The sequence below is a fragment of the Akebia trifoliata genome, chromosome 4 (assembly GCF_017979445.1).
Source record: "Akebia trifoliata isolate Shusen 1 chromosome 4, ASM1797944v1, whole genome shotgun sequence".
NCBI lineage: Eukaryota > Viridiplantae > Streptophyta > Magnoliopsida > Ranunculales > Lardizabalaceae > Akebia > Akebia trifoliata.
The window spans coordinates 9,996,536-10,017,814 of record NC_141378.1 but is presented as its reverse complement, the minus strand read 5'-3'; the positions used below and the strand labels follow the sequence as shown (position 1 = coordinate 10,017,814).

The 21,279-nt window shown below is 36.0% G+C and overlaps 2 protein-coding genes across 5 annotated transcripts; one reads left to right on the top strand and one right to left on the bottom strand.

Annotated features, from left to right (window-relative positions):
* Nucleotides 1-2,692: 2,692 nt before the first annotated feature.
* Nucleotides 2,693-13,103, top strand: LOC147403667 (uncharacterized). 3 transcript variants are annotated; one of them, XM_086439335.1, is made up of 12 exons: nt 2,693-3,075; nt 3,189-3,239; nt 3,326-4,245; nt 4,803-4,892; nt 4,969-5,433; nt 6,094-6,205; nt 6,290-6,460; nt 6,610-6,851; nt 6,948-7,041; nt 8,046-8,098; nt 8,181-8,261; nt 8,369-13,103. In XM_086439335.1, exons 1-11 carry the CDS (start codon nt 2,862-2,864, stop codon nt 8,247-8,249), a joined length of 2,481 nt encoding a protein of 826 aa, XP_086295461.1. In that variant the 5' UTR covers nt 2,693-2,861; the 3' UTR covers nt 8,250-8,261; nt 8,369-13,103. The 3 variants fall into 3 exon arrangements, with proteins under 3 accessions (XP_086295461.1, XP_086295459.1, XP_086295460.1); XM_086439333.1 differs by having other exon boundaries at nt 2,694-3,075; nt 3,183-3,239; XM_086439334.1 differs by having other exon boundaries at nt 2,694-3,075; nt 3,183-3,239; nt 8,357-13,103.
* Nucleotides 13,104-15,160: 2,057 nt separating this feature from the next.
* On the bottom strand, nt 15,161-20,257 carry LOC147403666 (protein BASIC PENTACYSTEINE6-like). Of its 2 annotated transcripts, XM_086439337.1 has the most exons (4): nt 20,111-20,251; nt 17,497-17,565; nt 17,244-17,384; nt 15,161-16,700 (listed from the first exon to the last, which is right to left on the bottom strand). In XM_086439337.1, exons 3-4 carry the CDS (start codon nt 17,316-17,318, stop codon nt 15,783-15,785), a joined length of 993 nt encoding a protein of 330 aa, XP_086295463.1. In that variant the 5' UTR covers nt 17,319-17,384; nt 17,497-17,565; nt 20,111-20,251; the 3' UTR covers nt 15,161-15,782. The 2 variants fall into 2 exon arrangements, with proteins under 2 accessions (XP_086295463.1, XP_086295462.1); XM_086439336.1 differs by lacking the exon at nt 17,497-17,565 and having other exon boundaries at nt 15,470-16,700; nt 20,111-20,257.
* Between the last annotated feature and the right edge of the window lie 1,022 nt (nt 20,258-21,279).

The window sequence follows — 21,279 nt, the reverse complement described above, 5'->3', positions numbered from 1 at the left end:
GCACGTACATCGAAGCCGTGCATCAAATATCGTTCCTTTCTCCTCTCCACCTCGCTCAATCTTCCTCAACAATCGTACTCCATTATATCTAACGGTAACAACACTCGTGGAGAAAATAACGAGGCCGTTATCTTATGATTCGCTTCAACTGAGGTCCACAGACGTCCGAGTCCACCCAGTGGTCCGATTCAACTACTTCAACAACGATTTGGACCTAGCGAGATGTGTGGTTGGGGTAAGGAAGATAGGGGAGGTTCTAAGAGGGAGGGCCATGGAAGAGTTCAAATCAAGGGAGCGTTGGTTTTGGTTTCGTGGTCGTAGTGGTAGGAGGGATTTCATGTATGTGGGGTTTGAATCTGTGATTTTTGTAGAGAAAAGACTTGAGAGAGAAGATAAAGTCCGTATGTTAGTTTTGAGAAAGAGGAGAGATGATTTTAATTTTAATAAACTAAATGATAGAGGGAGGTCTTTGAAAATAATTTAAAAAGCTTAAAACAAACTGTGTTTCCAGCTGGCCGCATGTTCTGCTTTCAAAACGAGATCTAACAGTTGAAAGCTAAAAATCCAACGGTTGACTTTCATCAGTTTTTCAGCTAGTTTCGAAGACGTCCCGCGAACCGCCCCCATATATAATAGAAGGTGGCATGTGCAAACCCACAGGATATATTTGTAATTTTGAAAATTAATTAACTTGATTTTAGAGTTGTCTGCAATTTTCTTGATTTTTGACTGAAATGACCTTAATTATATTGAATTTAAATGTTAAAGGAAGGGGATTTTTGAACTTCAAATTTTGGTGTCCAACCACTTCAACTCTATCTTCTTTTATAATAGTAGTAAAGATGAAGTTTATTTGATTTTTTTTATATTAAAACGGATTGGATCAAAATATGATTCAATCCAATTGTTATGGGATCTGATTTGGAAGCTAGTGGAGTGTAAAATTTTGAAGGAAGGTGCTTTAATCGAAATTTTATTTTAAAATATGACAAATTATATAGTAAAATAATTAGGAAAAAATATTTATGTTGCTAGTGTAGACTATGGCGATTTAAAAGGAAAAAAATTACTTGACAACCTCTCGAAAATTCGCATGAAAACTACATTAGGTGTGAAATGAAAACAAATGGGATTTTCAATATGAATTGTCCCTTATATTGATTTGTTCAAGATATGATATGAAAATATTGGATGCTAAGAAAAACTCAATTGAATTAATAAGGATTTTTGTATATTTACTTTTTAATAATTTAATATTAATATTTATTATCTAAATGGAAATTTCATCTTACTAAATATCTTTTAATCTGTAATATGTTATAAAAGATATTTTGTCGAAATCAACCTAGATAGGGAAAGAGTTTAGCAAAACAAGCATTGACCCCGAAAAATAGATCCAACCAATAATCCTGAGAAAGATCGATGTTTTTATGGCCCCTTTACCAAATGGGGAACAATGAGCAGTCCAAACAAATGTTTGATTTAGTGAATAAATGGGTAAAGTCCTTCTTGTTAATTTAAGGGACTCAATTTGCTATAAAAATGTGTTATATAAATACGAATTTAACTTGTGAATATAAACATATATTAATAAATAATTACGAATCGAATTAAAAGATTTATCTTGTGCAAGCCTAGATGACTTGAGTGAATCAACTCATGTTTAAGATGTATGTAAACTATAAGTCTATATAGGGTATTAGATGTGTTCTACTTGTACTGACCATTCGTGCTTTATGTAGTGACCAAATTGACCCTAACAAAAAATTATCCACACCCACCTAAAAAAGGCTAATTTTTTATTTTGTATGTAGTTACCGTGATTGGATAGGATCCTATCGAATCTACTTAAAAGAATTCTCAAAAACCTACTACTTGGATTATTTGTAAGAACATTAAGTCTTTTCATGTAATTTTGATAAGATTGTATTGAATATATTTTCAATAATTTTCTTATTGATTTATCAAATGAAATTTTTATTTATTTATTTTTGGTTGTGGTCAAGATTTCTTAATCCTAGGACGAGGAGTGGAGGTTTCTATAACCATTTCTAAGCCACTTCATCAATTTTAGGGGTATTGCTTTTTATATAGTAAATTTCAAATTGAAACACTTGTAAATTCAAATAAGAAGAGAAAGAGAAGAAGAAGATTGTGTGAAAGAGAAGAGTCGCGAAGGGTGGATAAGAAGGAGAGAAAGGAAGATGAAGAATGATCAAGGTTTGATTTGAGTGATTGGTGCAAAAAGTAATCGAAAAATAAGAAAAGGAAAAGGAGGTCTGTTTATATTGGAGAGATTTTAGGGAGGATGAAAGAGTAAGTGGGTGTAAAGAAACTTAAACAATGGGTGCAGGGACTCGATTGAGGAGCGTGATTTTTAAACTCGTCCGAGATCGAGACGTATTGTTCGAGTTAACTCGGTATTAGAGTTGAATGAGATCAATTCACAAAATCATTTTTTGATCAAGTTTTATGTCTCACGTTCAATTTTTTGAATTATTTCAAGAGACATGTCAAACGTATCGGAAAACTCGTCCGAGATGACTAGGTATCGGAACTGAATGAGACGAGACGCGATACCGAATTTAAAAACCATTCTTAAGAGGGGATTGTTAAGATAATTTGATTTTTAACAACCACGTGTCAATATATGACGTGATTCTGGACAACTATTTAAACCGCGTTTCCTTACCTTTCTGGTATCTCAAATCGCCATTTTTCCCAAACGTTCTCTGCTACTTAGGGTTTCTAATCCCCGCAACATCACCAGTAACACAATCTGTTTCTCAAAATTTTCGGTAAATTTACTCATAATTTAATAAACTTACAGAGTTGAAGCATCTCTCTCAGTGATTTTCAGAATGAAAACTCGTAACACCGATACCCCCAAATCGGGTCCTACGAAGAAGACACCCGTGAAGAAAACCACCGAAAAAACCCCACCAAAACCCTCTGAACCATCGAATGACTCTGCAACGCCGAAATCTGCTCCTTCTACTGCACCGAAACAGGCGAAGAACGTTGCCTCTGCAAAGACATCGACGCCAAAGACCGCTTCGAAGCCAGAATCGAAAGGTACATCTAATACCTCAAACTCTAATTGGATTCAATTCAATTTTTTTGGTTGTTTTGTGGGTTTTTGTTCAATTTTAGGTTTTTGTTTATCTCTGAATGATTTATAGTTGAAGGTTCGAAAGAGGCATCGACGCCAAAGACCGCTTCAAAGACAGAATCAAAAGGTACGTCTAATCTCTCAAACCCTAATTGGATACAATTGAATTTTTTGTTTTTGGTGGGTTTTTGAGTCTCTATGAATGGTTCATAGCCGAAGGTTCGAGTGCATCCGTGACGCCAGAAGTGAAGGTTGTTCAGAAAGCTAAATCTGTAGCGAAGAGAACACCGGGGAAAACTACTAAGTCTCCTTCAGTTAAATCTGCTTCTGCAAAGAATCCAAAATCGGTTAAATCTGCTTCTGCGAAGACTCCAAAATCGGGTGAATCAGTAAAATTGGAGGTTGAACAATCTTCGAAGAAGGAAGAAGAAGAAGAACCCGATGTTTCAAATGATGTTGGATCTTCTAAGAAAGAAGAACCCATTGTTGTGAATGTTGATGAATCCCCGAAGAAGGAAGAACCCATTATCGCAAACATGGTCGAATCTTTGGAGAAGGAAGTACCTCCTGTCGCAGAGGTTGTTGAATCTTCCAAGAATGAAAAACCTGATCCAGAACCTGCTTCTGTGGAGGAGGTGGAGGAGTATGTGGAAGCTGATGAGGGTACAAACGAGCCCGAGGCTGAGGGTGACTTAGTTAAGATGGAAGAAGACACCAAGAAGGATAAGGAAGTGGAAGGCGATCGACCAGATGACGAAGAGCTCAATGCCGATGATGGGATGGAGGATTACAATGAGCAAGAAGGGTTCGAAGAACCTGGAGATGAAGAGATTGCAGAAGATGATGCATCAGATCCAGATGAGGAAGCTGCGGGGTTGGAGGCGGAAAACATGGAAATATCTGCTCTTGCAAAGGAGAGGAGGATAAAGAAAGAGCAAGAGATATTTGTTGGTGGGTTGGACAGGGATGCTGTGGAGGATGATATTAAGAAGGCTTTTGAAAAGATTGGAGAGATTGTCGAAGTTCGGTTGCATAGGAATCCGTCGACTAACAAGAACAAGGGGTATGCTTTTGTGAAGTTTGTTGACAAGGAGCATGCGACCAGGGCTTTGTCTGAGTTGAAAAATCCCATTGTACGGACCTTTTCTTCTATACCCTTTTATTTATTTTGATATATAAACTCCCTTTTGATGTTCCTTTCCAAGTACATATATTTAGCTGTGATCAATTTTAAAATGTTGCATTGATTGTATGTTTCGGTTGATGAAAAAATCGATGTGGTATACATTCTGATAAATATGCGAAAGATTCAATGCTTGGGGTGGGGGTGGAGCCTGGATTTTGCCCATGCGGGGGCAACTAAGTTTGAATTTTTTTTTTTTTTTTGGTGTGGAGACAACTAAGATTGAATTTTTATTTATTTATTTACAGATTATTATTATTATTTTGGTGGGTGGGGGGGGGGGGGGAGCAATAAGGGCTGATCTTTTTATCCGCGTAGGTTATCTTTCGCAATAACTCCTTAGACTTTGAAAATTCTTGTGAGGCAAGTGCCCCCCCTGTAAATCCGCTCCTGGTTTGGGGGGTCAATGTTTGTATTGGTCTTGGCTGATACCTATACATATTGATCAATGCATTCCAATACATTCTAATATTTTAAAACATGGTTGTGATTACTTGTTTTTGGTAGATACGTGGGAAGCGGTGTGGGGTTGCTTCAAGCGAGGACAATGATACGCTGTTTGTGGGCAATATCTGCAATACTTGGACGAAGGAAGCTGTAAGATTCTTACTGAACAGTAGTGCACTGTGTACTTGCATTTTATTTGTTCTTAATTGCTACGGTGGATTTTCAGATTAAGCAAAAACTAAAGGAGTATGGATTGGAGGGTGTTGAAAACATTACCCTTGTCGCAGATGCCCGGCATGAAGGGTTGAGCCGAGGTTTTGCTTTTGTGGAGTTCTCTTGCCATGCTGATGCAATGCTTGCATACAAACGACTCCAAAAACCAGATGTTATTTTTGGTCATGCCGAGAGGACTGTTAAAGTGGCTTTTGCTGAACCTTTACGCGAGCCAGATCCAGAGATTATGGCCCATGTTAAGTCGGTATTTGTGGATGGGCTCCCTCCTCACTGGGATGAAGAACATGTTAGAGAGCATTTTAAAGGGTATGGGGAGATTGAACGTATTGTGCTTGCCCGGAACATGCCTACTGCAAAGAGGAAGGATTTTGGGTTTGTTGATTTTACTACTCATGAAGCTGCTATTGCATGCATTAATGGTGTAAACAATACAGAATTGGGTGATGAGAAGTCAAAGGTAAACTTTTAGTTTGATTATTGTGGATCGTTCTTTTGTTACAGTTATATTTTGGCGTGTTGAGCCTAGCATACATTTTTATCTATAGATTATCTATAAAAAATGTAGTTTTAAGATTAAAGTCCTTGAAATGATCGGCTTTTATGGGTTTTGCTTTAGTTTATCTTTGTTATTAGTCATAATTGAATAATGATTTTTCTGACGCCACCTCTGATATACGCCCCCATCACAAAACCGCAGACCATTTGTCTCGGGATACGCAGAACCATAAATCTTTTTCTTGTGTATCCCGAGACAAATGATCTATGGTTCTGTGATGGGGCCGTATGTCAGAGGGGGGCGTCAGATTATCACGATTTGTCATAATTTGTTGGTATTCCATTTCATGTGATCTCTTCTTTTCATAAATACATAAAATTGCATATATGCATTAGTTTATCTCTGTTGTTGGTCATAATTTGTGGGTTTTCCATTTCATGCGAACTCCTTTTTTTTGCATAAATACATAATGCTGCATATTGTACTTATGCATGAACAAGCTTACCAAAAAAGAACAATTCGTAGACATGCACTCATAATTTTTTGGCCAAGATTGATTTTCGAATTTGCATTTGAGTTAGTATTAACAAAGTGCGTAATATTTTTGACATGTAATACTAGACGAAAGTTAAAGTGAGACTTGCGAGTCCTTTGCCCAAGACTCAGGCGGTGAAGGGTGGATTATGTGGTGGATTTCGAATTGGTCATGCTAATAGTGGTTTTGCTAGATTTGGTATGTTATATTTTACTTGAAGAACCCTAGCAAATGTAATATGTCTCCCATTTTTCATGGATAATTTACCCTTTTGCTTAACAGGAAGAGGTTTTGCGCGAGGAGGGCGTCCTTTCAACCGGGGGAACTTTCAACGTGGCAAGGATTTCCATGCACGTGGACGGGGTCGAGCTGGAAGATTTGCATTTGGAGGTGACAATGATTTGGAAGGCCCATATTCTGGGTTTCATGGACGGCAACCGTTTGGTGGACGAGGTAACTTAAGGAACTTTATTTGAAAGCATTTTTTTTTAGCAGCTATAGACAATTTGTTTTATTTTTTTTCAACCTTGTAGCAAGTTTCTTACAATTTATAATGACCACACCTGTTGCAATTCCACATTCCATTATTTAAAAAAATGCAGGAGGAAGAATGGAATATGGCAAAGATTTTTCATCCCGACCTGCCACCTCATCAAGATCTGATCTGGGTAGGTCTAGGCATGGTGCCTTTGATAGAGGCCGTGGGAAGGCCATTCAATCCAGGAGAGAACCATTTCAATCGGAAGGGCACTATGGTCGACCTTTTGGTGGTAGGCACTTTGTTGATGACCCTTATCTGTATGATGACAGTGGTTATGGTGTAAAACGACCATTTTCTGCAATGGTAAGCATAAATGTCAACTATTCAACGCTTTTCTTATTTTATTTTTTGTTCATTAAGTATCACTTTTTGTTCAAACATGCTTGTATATTGGTTTAGGACTACGAGCCTGGTTACTTGGAGCCTAGTAGACAGCGTCCCCGGTTTGATCATCTTGATCCAATAGTATCGTCCCGCAGAAGTCATTATCAAGGTTTTGATCTCCCTCTCGCTCTCTCTCTCTCTCTCTCTATATATATATATATATATATATATGGGAATGGATCAAGGGACATATGAAAAAACATATGTAAAAACTATGTAACATTAATAAATTTTCAAAATATGGGTTAGAAGTTTCGGATTGAGCTGATTTTTTGTGAGGATGATCTCTATGATGGGAAGATCGTCGAAAAAAAATCAGTCCTATCTGAAACTTCTAACCCCATTAAAAGTGATTTAGAATGTGGACCGTCGATTTTTTGCCAATAATTTGTAAATCACTTTTGATGGATTTAGAAGTTTCAGATTGAGCTGATTTTTTGTGAGGATGATCTTCTCATCATAGTGACCATCCTCGCAAAAAATCAGCTCAATCCAAAACCTCTATCCCATATTTTGAAAAACCATTGTTTTTACATATGTCCCATGAACCGCCCCCTATATGGTAGCGTTCGGCAGCCAAAGTTTTGTCGTATATGGCTAAAAGTTTTGGAATGGGCTGATTTTTTGTGAGGATGATCTCCTCACCATAGAGATCATCCTCGCAAAAAAATCAGCGCATTCCAAAACTTCTAACCCATATAAGACAAAACACCCATATATATATATATTTCTACATGATAAAACACAATGGTGGTTCCTACTCTAGCGAAGATTGTGGGCATAAACGACCCACTCCAACTACAATGGAGTGGGGTCCACACTATCCCACCTTATTGTCTTTCCTTTTCACCTCCTTTAACTTTATTGTCTTTCCTCCCCCTCCCCCAATTCAATAATATCCCTCCAATTTTACTATCTTTCCTCTTTTACCCTCCCCCTTTCAATAATACCCCCCTAACTTTACTATTTCTTCTTTTAACTCCAAAGAGGATTCCCGTGTCGACGTGCTGTAGTTATAGACAAACTCTAATACACACATGCACTCACACACATAGTGATGTAAGTTTTATGTATGTGGTTGAATTGATGTTCATGTCTTAATGATTTCTATAGATTCATTTGGAGCTGGAAGTGGTCTCTATTCACATGATTATTATGGTTCAGATGTAAGTACATGATGCTTGTTTTCATGGATTCTTTTATTGTTTTCTATGTGATTGTGATATTCTTTCTTCTATCTCGTTGCAGTATGGGGGCAGTGCATATTCCTCAATGTATGGTGGTGATAGTTCATATGGAAGTGGCTATTACTATTAGACTCAACTTTTGGTAATACAAAACTATTTGCTGTCCTACACTCTCAAATTTTCATTAATATGGTTGCAGCTACCGTGTTTCTTAATTTCTCATTTAACTATGTTTAGTTGGTGTTGCAGATTGCTGTTGCTGAAAGATGGACCGTGAGCTAGCTATTTGAAAAAACTACCGTTAGTTTTTATTTTCCTTTTAAACTGCTAAACTTTTGGTTGGTGGACTATGCCGTGTCTAATTTGATTCTGGTCTAGGTTATGCCTCTTAGAAGGGCTTTTCTGGTAGATACATTGTTGCCATAGAAATTAAGGCACCTTCATATTATGGGCATTGAGGAAATTACAGATTTGGTTTGTCCAAGAAATGAATCACATGAAGATGATGAGCATGGGTGTTGAGATAAATTTGGTGATGTGGCTTTTGGGCTTCTGTTTATGATTATATCCTGGTTTGGAGAATATGTTGTCAATCTTTTAATTGAAATCTTAAAGGGAATGAAATGTTTTGAGTAACTAATCGGGTTTGTAATTGATTTTGTCGACATTCCTCATGGAGATTTAATGTTGTTAATGTCTGAATATAAATTGCAAATATCTTTGGAGTACATTCTGGAGTGCTGTTGATCCTACCTTGATCTTCGTCAGGGTTACTTGAGAAAAATATGGGAGAAATTAGTTGTCAATGTTATCCTTCTTTTAATATATATATCATCTATGGCTTGTTCATCCATCGTTCCGTGGCCTGGATTAATTGGGATTTTTTCATAAATTATCGTGCTCTAGAAGACCGATTTTTTATGCATTTTAATTGGAAGAAGCTGGTGATCTACTTTCTTTGAACCCATAATTCAAATATGATATGGTTTTGATGCTTCGCTAAGGAGGGAGGGGGAAAATGATCACATGGATTAATAATGTTTCTTTGGCAATTCTAATTCCAGAATATCAGCTTGCATTCTCATTTCTTGCTAGGAAGATATGTATGGAAATTGATTTTTTGTTGGTAAGATACTGCTCTCTATGGTATTGTGGAGCGAATTGACATCATGAGTTGATGCAACTATACCTATTGAGGTTCTTATCAGGGTAGAAGCTACTTGTGGATTACCTGTCTAACCATTTTGATGGTGCTGGATATGCTTGCAATTAGTCCAATTAAGCAAAAAAGGGGCAAAAATAGATATTTTGAATGTCTTTTAGGCTATTATAGTGGACCTGGTAATCATTTCGTGGTACTGTGTAATCATTTTGGCTATTAATGGAGATTGTATATTAGTAACAAACAAATTTGGGGAAGGTATTTTAACATGTGGTATGCCCTATACTTTCTGTTTGATAAGTTCTATCAATTGTTGTGTGTTTTGGATGCTCTAGATTTTTGGTGTTTTAATTTTGGAACCTTGCACTGCTATTGTTGATCTTTTTAATTGAGGCAGTGGGGTAAATTCTGTTTACCAATTTGAATTCTTCTTTGCCATGGTTAGTAGTTTTTAGCATTTGGTTTCTTTTGGGGCCTCACAGGATTGTTTGTTTAGCCCATTGGCCATGAAATTTTAGAGCATACTTGGCTGAATTTGATTGTACAACCATGAGTAGTAAACACTTTAGAAGTGTAAGCATCATATCGTGATTGTTCAATTATACTGGATCAATTATGATTTTTCTTTTTTGGGTGGGTGGGTGGTCTCCCTAATATCACACAATACTATTCAATCATACAAAAACACGAAATATAATTTATTCTACCTCAGCACACTAGTATTGTGTACCCACATCTTCCTCTTGATAGGTTTAGTTGAGTCATTAGACTGCAGGCCATCAAACAAAGATGGTTGGACAGCAATAGAAGAGTCACTTGAAACGGTGAAACTAAGTCAATATTCTTGTTTTTTATGATTGCAACATGTTTCAAACCCTCAACAACATTGGAGAATGTGACATGTTCATGGATTTCAACTTTTTGTAGAATTAACTTCACATGTCAAAAGTTGGATAGGGTAGTGGTACTTTCTGTTCTTTTTTTTTAATAGATCTACTTTCTGTTCTTGTGGTTGATGAAGATATTGCTTGCTACTATTGCTTGATTAATTGACCCTAAGTCTGTTTGCAAATGCACCTTTTATTTGGTTTATCATAATTAAGGCATGCATATACAAGAAATGGATGTGTCATGAACATGAGCCATTGCCTACATTTCTTAGTTGTATTAGGCAGATATCAAGATGGGTTCTCCCAGCCATTGAGGAGTTTTACTGAGTATGAAAAATACAATTAAACTGTTGATACCTAAGGTTTTTGAGTTTTATCTGAGCTGTGCTGGTTTTTGTGAGGATGTTAAGAGGTATCCTTTCATTGGGTGATTATTGAGTATAAATAATACAATATTGGCTGTACTGATACAGTTGAGGGCTTGTCTTTGAATGGTGTTGGTTCTTGCAAGGACAACACTCCAAAACTGAGGATGGTGAGGAGAATACGTCAATGGATTTTTTTGCTTTTCTTATCAGTATACATCAATGGATTATTAAGTGCATTCACCATTTGGTTGCTTTGTTAAGTTATGGTTATTAGTAGGCTTTTGCTAAGGATGGTATGGAAGTGAAATCGCATTTCTATAAATGTGGAGTAAAATCAAGGGATTTTGCTTGATTGTAGGAGTCTCCATGAGTACTATTCAATTTTTGAGTCCAAATATTTCGCCAGTGCACCTAGCCAGTTTAGGGCAAGTGCTACTGAGACCAAGGGGTTGGATGAAATGGAAGACATGAAATCTTAATCATGTTGAGTCGCTTGACCCTATTTGGTATGACGAGTTTTAATGCCGTGGTGGGTAAAATACAAAGCGGATAATATCATATTAGCGTGGTTAAGGGCGCTACGGGGTGTAAATTATTTTATGTTTATTTTCTTGTAGAGTGAAAGTGAATCATATCCTTATCAAAGAAGGAAGAGAATGGATAACATGTCAGATTTGTATGAGAAGGAAAGATAGTTCAGTTGGACCCAACATGATTAAGATTATGAGCAAGTAGGAAATTTATACCCAACTTGCTCCGAAAAAGATGAAGTGGTTGTTTGCAATGAGGTGGCAGAGCACGAGGGAGAATGGCCACAGAAGGAATGGATCCAACTCCAAGACCATGTTATCGAATCTGTGTTTTAGAACATTATTGTAATAATGCGATAATCATACAGAGTGTTATAGAGTAGTTCGAAGTTACATTCTATTTCAGAATGTTGCTAGACCATAACGAAACATTGAATGTTTCAGAATGCCTCGGAATGTTTCGGTCAAGAATGTCTTTGTTTTTCACCGAAATATTGCCTCGAGAAGAGATTTTAAACCTTAGATATATTCACAATAATTGGCAATTTGGGATGTGGTTAATTTGAGGGTCAATGTATTAATTTCTATAATCAAATCCATATCATAGTTTTTGGGTGATGTTCAACTTATAACATAAGAAGTGCGAGGCATATTAACCAAGTTTGGACTTGGCAACTATTCGGCAGGAGTCAGTTCGGTTTATTTTAAATCAGGAAATTTTTGAAAAAAAAATCAGAAAAAGTCTGGGGATTATGCAAATGTTGTTTTGGGTTTCTTCCCAAAAATCGATCTTCTTTAACCCCACTAAAAATGCTATCTTGTTCTTGAGATTTGAAGGTTGAAGGGTAAATTTTTTACCATAGAGGTTGAAGACATGGGGTTTTAGGAAAAAAATCAAGGTTCTTATTTTGGAAATGAAAAATAAAAGAATAGTTGATAAAATTTTGGAAGAAGATAGAAGATCGAAGACAATAGGTTTTTAAGGAAAAATCAAAGTTGTAAAAAAGATCAATGTTGGTCCCATGCCCTAGGTTCAAACCCCCTTGAACTTAGCTTCATCTTGCTAACCTGTAACCCTTTACCTTTAAAATAAATAAACTTAGAAATGAAAAGGTTACAAGAAGACGGAGAGAATGGAGAAAGAGTTCAGAGTTTGCATGGTTTCAGGAAATAAAATACAGTTGGAACCCTTGTAGTAGGGAGGGGGAGGGGAGAGTGTTGAGGCAGAGAATTAATTAATATCATTTGAAAGCTGCTTCAATGTAATTTTATTGTTGTCTAAAATATTGGGTTATTTATTTATTTTTTTTATTTTGAACTTTTCGCCAGATGTGCTTATATCTAAGGATTGGGCACAGTTTTTTCTCTTCACCGGCACTTCTCATGCATAATTATATTCTCCTTTAACTGTTATATTGTGGTGATGATCTGTAGGTACTGAATAATTGCTTCCATTATTCCTATTTCTTTTCTTTTTCTTGCTTCTCAAATACTTTGGCACACACTGATCAATGAATACTATTCTGTATTTGAATTTTCTTGGGATTGTAATGCTGAAGGCATATGTCTGCTTTCATAAGCACTGCAAGATCCCAAGTCTATTGTGGGACACAATAACAACAATGCCTTATCCCAAAGACTTGGGTTTGGCTAAACAAATTTTGTATTGTATCCCCTAACCACCGAAGCACATAACGATTTTACTTGATAAGTTTATAAATCGCGGTTGATAATTTTTGTTTTACAATTGAATGGTTTGAAGACAAAATGGCAGTTGTAGAAGTTTCCTTGAATTCTGTCATTCGGAACCACCTTGGGATATGGGAAAATTAGTATTTGGGTTTTGATTCTTTGGCCAAAAATCTATTATGAGTTTTGTAGGGTTTCAGAGTTAAGTGGGATGTTAGTATGCATTTTGAGTTTCTGCTTGTCATGAATTTATATATTTGCTTAAGCCTCAATGTGTTACTGAGTATGAACTTATATATATATAAAAAAATTGTAATGTATGTATTTCGTTCGATTCTTTGGAGATTTTTTTGTTTGGTGGGAGTTACTTCGTAAGGAAAGGTTTTAGTTTTGACTTGGGTTTGATTCACAGGTTTCATATATTTGTTTGTAAATAACAATGATATTGAAAATTTACTTGAAATTACTACATTTAATGTGTATGAATGATTATTTTGGAGAAGATTGAAGGTTTTTTATTGTATTGGAAATTTTCGGTTTACAGTTTTTGAGTTTCCTCCCAATTAATATGAGATTTCCAACCTTAGTTGCATGGGTTGGAATATCCTGGATGGCTCATGAATGATAGGAAATGAGCTGCACTGCCCCCTTAAAGTTATTGCTTTGTTTAATGGAAATTTTTTTCCTTAATATATTTTTTGGAATGAAAATTGTATTTTGCTTTGGTTGCAAAATTTCATTTTCACTCTATTTTGCCGATTCTATTGTTCTGGGTAAGGCTGTGTTTGGTTACTGGCAAAATATATCATTTCTTTTTCCGATAAGTATAATAATGCTGCAAAAATTATTTTGTTGCTATCCAAACAGACCCAAATATTATTTTCTATAATTTGCTTCTCTTGCTGTGAAAACCACTGCAAGGGAGATTTCTGTAATTTTCCAAAATTGCCTTTGCACATGGAAACTAAGCAGGTGCGTAATGTCTATTTCTCCTACAATCCTACGTTTGGAGTGATTTACATATATAGTCTTATAATAGATGCGCTATGAATAAAAGTTGGTGTGGTAATAGAAGTTCCATCTTCACAAGTCATTTCAACTTTTTGCCCTTTTTGCTGATTCGATTCCTCTTAGCAAAATATATTTGGAAAATGTTTCTTGCCGAGGGATTTATTATTATTCCTCTTTTTCTTGAAAGAATAAAAACAGTACAAAAGTTGTTTTATACGTTATACTCTTTTGGGGGATTTAGTCACACCTACTTGAGTTTCCAAACTGATGACGTGCGTCCTTGACTTTGGTCAATGATCTATATCTTTGATTTTTCTTTTCAAATCAGTTATCTTTAGGCTCTTCCAACTTCTGATTTATTATTTATTTAACCTCATGTTCAATTCATTTCAATCTCTTGCTTGAATCCCTTGTAGAAAACCCTAATTTTTATTTTTATTTTTTAATTATCTGAATTTCAGTCATCGATTTACGTCGTGGGGAATTCTATCCTTTTCTTGATGTTTGAAGTAGATAGAAGACTAAAAATTTATGTGATAGAAATTTCTTGATGTTTGTCGTAAATGGAATTAAGATCTTTTTCTTGATGAGTAGGGGGGTAAAAAAGCTTACCTAAGAGGCAAAAGATGATTAGTTCTATAATATAAAAAAAAAAAAAAAAAAAAATTAAATTAAGGGTTTTTGTGTTGAAGATAGCAGTATTTATGTCATTTTACATTAGTCTATGAGAGATGACCGATGTCAAGGGGTCAGGCCATCAGTTTGAAAACACTAGGGTAACTCTTTTCGTTTTTGAAAAACACTTTTCGTAGTATGAGTATTACTCTTGTCAAGGGTCCTTAGCTCAAATGGATCATCGCAGTAGCAATCCCAACCCCAAAGCACCCCTAGATTTTGTGAAAAACTCTGGATCCGAAAAAAACCGAAAACAATTTTTTGGGAGGCTTAGATTCAAGGTTTTGAAAATGGATGATCACCGAACTTCAAAGAACCCCCAAATTTTAATTAACAGTCAATGGTGAATAATAATAATTATTTTTTTTATTTTTTTTAAGTTCTTAGAATTTTGTCCTCTAGACCCTTAGTAAGACTTGAAATCTCAAAGTGTTACTTAGGCTTGTTGGACTCAAGTTAGGGAAAGTACCAAGATGGTCTTACAAGAGGCCATTACTGGTCCATCCCTGTTTTTAAAATATTTATCAAAATGAGAAACTTTTTTTTTTTTTTGGAAAAATCAGTTTATTTGCATGAAGTGCGAAAAAAAAAAAAAAAGGTATAAACATAAATTCAATTTAATGTTCTGAGAGGAAAAAACCAAAATGGGTATATGAACTTTTTGATAAATATTTTAAAAATGTGGCTAGGCAGTTATTTTAGAAAAATATTCTGCCCCAAAAGGTAACAAATGTGTATATCAAATTAGGTACAAATATAAAGAGTTGAAGTTAGGAAATAAAGAAATATGAAGATTTCATTGCAATTGTTCCTATGAATTTATTTCAAAACTAAGAATTGGACTTGCATTCGGAGGGTAGGCTGAAATTATATTACTAGAGATGCACGCCTTGTCAGACTTGGGGCATCGACACCTCTGATTGGCAATGGTGAGTTCATTGTAACTGTCCATTGATGGTTTCATCTTATAATACATTTCTTATTATAGTGAGAAAACTTTTGATGGCAGAGGTCTGTTTCAGGTTGATGGCCAACTATACTGATACAATCCCAAGAGATACATACTGATAACTCCAAAGAAGAAAAAATATATCAAGATATTAAAAACCGATATGAAGACACTTGAATTATTAACAAGAAAGCATGGCTTGAGACACGATTAAGATTAATTCGGCCGACCCCAAATTTTTGGGACAAGTCTTTGATGATTCGGTATACTAAAATATGAATCTTCGACCTACAAACTAACTTTCCTCTCTTATCCACAACTTCCCAAATATTATTACAGGTGCTCCCTCACCAATGTCATTTCTTTCAAGTCAAAACATTGCACATTACCTACTTAATGGTGATGTAACGATTCGTCCCATGTTTGGCCCAATGTTCCTTCAAATCAAGTGGATTCGACAAATCATGACCCTCTGCAGCTAACCGGCTAAGCAATTTAGTAAAGACACTGCCACTCATCTTTCTGCCACCAATACGGGCATGACGCTTATTGGGCATCACTGGCAATGGATGCATCGACAAGGTCGTGGTGCAGCAAGCAGACTGCCAACCTCCATTTCCCCATTTGTAGCACTGTTGAGGGACACCTGTGCACGAGCAAGTAGGGACCGGCATAGCCGAGTCATCAAAATTGACTTGGTTCAAGCCCAAATCCTGATCCTTCCATTCTGGTTTTGATACACCCATACCCAACCCACTCTTCCACTCAAGCGGCTTGGCAACCGTGACTTGCTTGTTTAAGTCTTCACCTTCTCTCTTGCCCTTTTTCGACCGCTTTGAAAGCTTCTTGGACAACACAGTGTTTGTCTCCTTGGTACGCTTACCCCGCCGAGGATTTGACTCGGAAGCAATCGCTGATATTGGTAAGGCATCGGCGATGTGCATTTCTCTTGTATGGTAAGTAGAATCAGCCAAGTGGTGTGAATGATGCATGTGGTGAACATGCTTTGTTCCACGGGGAGCTCCACATCCGGGTGGACACATGGGTAAACTACTGCTATTCATTGTGGTGTTCTCTCGATACTCAAAGGCTGCAATGGCATTGTCTCGTTCTATTAAAGCATTATTCCGCTCAGTAATGGCTGTGTCGCGCTGTAGGATTGCCATGTCTCGCTCGGCTAAGGCAGCTTTTTTTTCGGCGAGGGCCAAGTCACGTTCTTGGAATGCGGTGTCCCTTTCAGTGATGATGGTCATGAACTTAATTGACAAGGCATGGTGATCCTTCATCAGATGTGGGGGAATCATCCACTGCATCAGAAGTGGCATATGTTGAGGAACAATGTTTACAAAGAGTCAAATAAGATCTCAGAGTTTACGTAAAAAAACTAACCATAATTCTAGAGAGCTGATATTGACACCCCAACTTTTACTTCTTACACCCCAATTAAAAACAAAGAAAATAAGTAAACAATTGAGAATATGTAAAAGTAGGGATGCCAGTAGAAGCTCTCTAATATATATATATATAGATTTCTATTTTCCAGTTTAGAAATAACTACTGAAATTGTTTGAACAAGTGTTATAATGTTTTGTAATGTTGAGATTATAATTTGAGCCAAACCTTTGTAATGTTTGAAGAGTATGTTTTAATCTTTAATTGGGGTGTGATAAATAATTTAAGAAATTGGGGGTGTAATAAGTAAATGTTGGGTGCCAATAGCAGCTCTCTTATTCTATTTGTTTGTTTTAAAATGGGTCAAGATATTCAACAAAACAACAAAGACAATAAATTAACTTGAAATCTATATAGAACCGAATTTAATTTCTGCAGAAACTTCATTTGCTTGATACCTGAGTGTGAGTGTGAAGCCCTTTGTACTGATCCTGCTTGTGCCTCCCATTTTCTCGATGCGTACCACCTTCCATGTTACATCCAGCTTCGGCACCAATGGTGGAGAATAGAAGCTCAATGTCCAGAGAGCAAAAAAAAATCTACAAAACAAAGGAGCAAAAAAAAATCTCCCATTGATTTATAAACAACAAATGTTTCAGCTTGCAAATTATACATTCTGAATAGAACAACTTTAGCAAGTGCAGGTCAAACCTAGATAGTCATCCTCAAATACAACTTTCTATGGACACATAAGAAATAACTCGCAAGTAAACCCTAAATCTGGGAAATCAAAGAAACCAACAATTGAGATACAAAGCCATAAATCATCACAACAAGATAATCCCTACAATTATAAAAGAACCAAATGCCTCAGCTACCCAAAAATTAAGTCTCCTGATGAGATATGAGAGTTCCATCATATACAGATAAAAACCAGGTAAGTTATAAATAAAAACTTGGGATACAAATATAAGAAAAATCAAAATTCTTGCATATTCATCAATCAACTATTGTTTAGATAAAAACCATATCTTTGAAGGAAATGAGAATTTAGAGCAGGAGGTCAATGTCAAAATTTCAGCTCTTATGTTCTATACTTCTACTGGTGCAAGGATTCTTTAACTTTAAAGGTATTTTATTTGAGGATTTCTTGTTTAGATGGGAGCTCACTTTAGCATGGTTTCCTAGTAGGTGCTTTTGTGTGCTTTATTTGCCCTCTTTGCCTGTTCTTGCTTTCGTTGTATTTGTTGGGGTCTGGCCTATTCCCTCAGGTAGGTTTCCACAACCTCCTTTATATTCCTTTACTTGATTAATGAAGTTTGCATTCATTGAAAAAATGCCAATCTCTAACAATTTCAACCCGCACAAGAAGAACAATAGTATTCAGGATGTAACTTTTTTAATTAGTAAGAAATAAAATATATTGGGCATATATTTCATGTACATTCTTCTCTTTTTCTTAATATAATTTATAATTATAAAAGTTATAAATAAATTTAAAAAAAAAAAAAAACAAATAAAACATATTTGTAGCCGTATCAGGCATGAACTCTAATGTAGACACCATGTGGGATTTCATGTTGGTGCCATTAGACATGCCATAGCATCACATAATAATAACAAACTGCGGTTGCTTTGTTGTTAGGAAATTACAAATTGAGGTGAGGTCGCTTTGTTGTTTGGAAATTACAAGGACAAAGGTGTTGAGGCCATGGGACAGGGAAAAGTTGAAAAGGTGTTTTTTTCACTCTTGGGAAAGGAAGCGACTTTTTGCTAAATGGAGAAGGTGGTGCCATTAATGGAATGCTTATAGGGTGGTGGTGGCGTTGACAACACTGTTAGGGGCATTACTTGTGTCCATGAGTGCTACCCGACATACATATTCACATTCTTTGAAAGGTGTCAGTGCCAATAAAGGTTAGCCACAAAAGAAGGGGCATTTTCAACCTCTCCTTGACTCAGTTAGGCAGAAGTCAAAGCCACCGCAGTTGCCTCACCCCTTACACAGCATTGCGACTGTGTTACATACACATAGCCTAATTATCCCTCCTTCACCATTAAATCTAAAACTAAAACTAAATTTAATGGGAGCTTCGCTTCCACTGTACCTTCCTTTGCATATGAATCTTCATGCAACTTGGCACTCCTTATAGTACAGATGTACATGAAGTCTAAGCCCTTATTAGCATCCTTAATACAAAGTGCCCAACTTCCAACTGAATTTCCAGTAACCCAACAAATACCAAACACAAGGACTCACAAAAAGAGGGAGTCCACATAGGACACAACCATACATGCATTCTAGATTTTTCACTTGCTTGGTTCTGGACAAAGTGGAATGAAGGAGCAAGATTCTTTTAGCCAACCCCAAATCTTTGGTCTAAGGCTTTATTGTGGAATCGTGATAACATAACTCACCAGGTGGCATACTCAATCGACTCCATGATGTGAACAAGTTCAGGAACTGTAGATCTGTATGCCTCGGGATATGTGGCCTCCTCAGGATACTTTTTTTATGGGGAAGTGCAATCGTGTATTCCAAGGCGTACAGGTCTACGGTTCCCGAACTTGTCACATCAGGGAGTCGATTGAGTATGCCACCTGGAGAGTCATATTATCATGACTCTTTATTGTTATTTGTTCTAAATTTTGACTTCTTTTTTTGTGAATCTAAATCGTCATGTCCTGGTGCACCATCCTCCTCTCCAACATGTCAAGGTGAGCAAATCTTCTCTCTATTGTCAATGACCCAATGTGTCTGACATGTCGTGTCAATGATACATAACCCATAACCAAATTTAGGTATCTGATTCCCATGGAAGTGCAGAAAACTCACAAAGCAAACAATTCTTTCTGATTTTATAATTCCAAGAGTCTAACATGTGAAAATGGAGTCACAAGAATCTCATCTGTTAACTATTAACTGAAATTATATATTTTTTTTAAAATACAGCAAATGCTTACTGACCTATACCCAACCCTAAATACAAGCGTTTTCAATCACATTTAAATTACTTAGCAAAAGAAGCTGATTCCACACTCTAGTCAACATAGAACACCTAATTCCCTATGAGAAAAGTAAAACCTAAAAACCAATCAGTTCGATTCCCTAAACTAGGGTTTTTAAAGCAAAACCAAATTCAATATTACGCAAAATTAAACAGAAATCTATAATAAAGAAGACATAATCTGAGAAAAATATGTTAAACAACGCAGTTTTTGAAACAAGGAAACAAAATCAACACTTGGGGAAAGAGAAAAAGAAGAAGAAGAAGAAGATCACCATTAAATAGGAGAAGTAATATGCAGAGAGATCGAAATCTACCTCAAAATCCAACAGTGAGACGAGAGAGGAAGAAAGGTTTTAGAGACCTTTCGATCGAAATTACTTGCTCGTCTGAAAAATTCTCCAATAAGCAGAGTTCAACTGTACCAGAAGCAAAACTACTATTTGCTTGATTGATTTTTGATTCTGTGTTTATTTTTGGGTTTTGATTGTACCACACCATGAAATAATGCTTGCACCCCTAAACTTGCAATGTGCGGGTGATTGAGACATGCCCCTCTATATTATGTTCAATATTTTATTCATATTAGAGATACTTTGTTTTCAAATTAATGACGAGCTCCCTTGACCTAGGTCTTCTCTGCGATACTAATGTAAATTATCTAAATACCCTCATCCTTTTTTATTTTTTATTTTTTATTAATGAATAGACAAATTTTATTAATCAAAGAAATCTACCGGCTGAGATAACCAGTCGCAATATAAGAAAACAAGTTTATAAAGCTACTCCAAGCACAAAGAACCTCATCTAAACACAATTTCCTAAAAAATTACCCATTTAAATTTCACGTTCAATTTACTGCAAAAAAAATAAGAATCCCAACACCCAAGATCAAGTCTTGCAAATACATATCCACTTGATTGAATAATCTTTTGTTTCTTTCTCGGCACGATACCCAACATATGATAAAAGGGGTAAGGGACCAAAGGTATCTTTTTCTTCCCGAAAATATGTTAAGAGTCTAACCTTGAAAAAATGAACGTACCAAACGTGGTAACACCCATGAACAGTTAAAGAGGCACGGGAAATGGAACCAAAGTTTTTCCATGAACGAGCAATGAATCAATAAATGACCAACTGACTCCTCATTCCTTCTACACAAGAAGCAGGTATTTGGCTCAGCAAAGTCTCTAACCATAAGATTATTGAAAGAAATAATTTTGTCAGAGGCAACCAATCAATAAAGAAAGCAATTTTCGAGGGAATTTATGATTCCTAATGGGACTTACAGGGAATGAAGGAAAATCTTGTGATGATAGTGTTGAATGGAAAGATCTTACTAAAAAAAATATGTAATATCCTTCATTTTTTTACCTAGAAATTCATCTGTTTACTTCTCTAGATGGATATCCTCTTATTATTAAGTTTCGAAGATTGGAAGATATAAAATTATTTTAAGGTTGAAGATAGCTACTTTTATTATAGA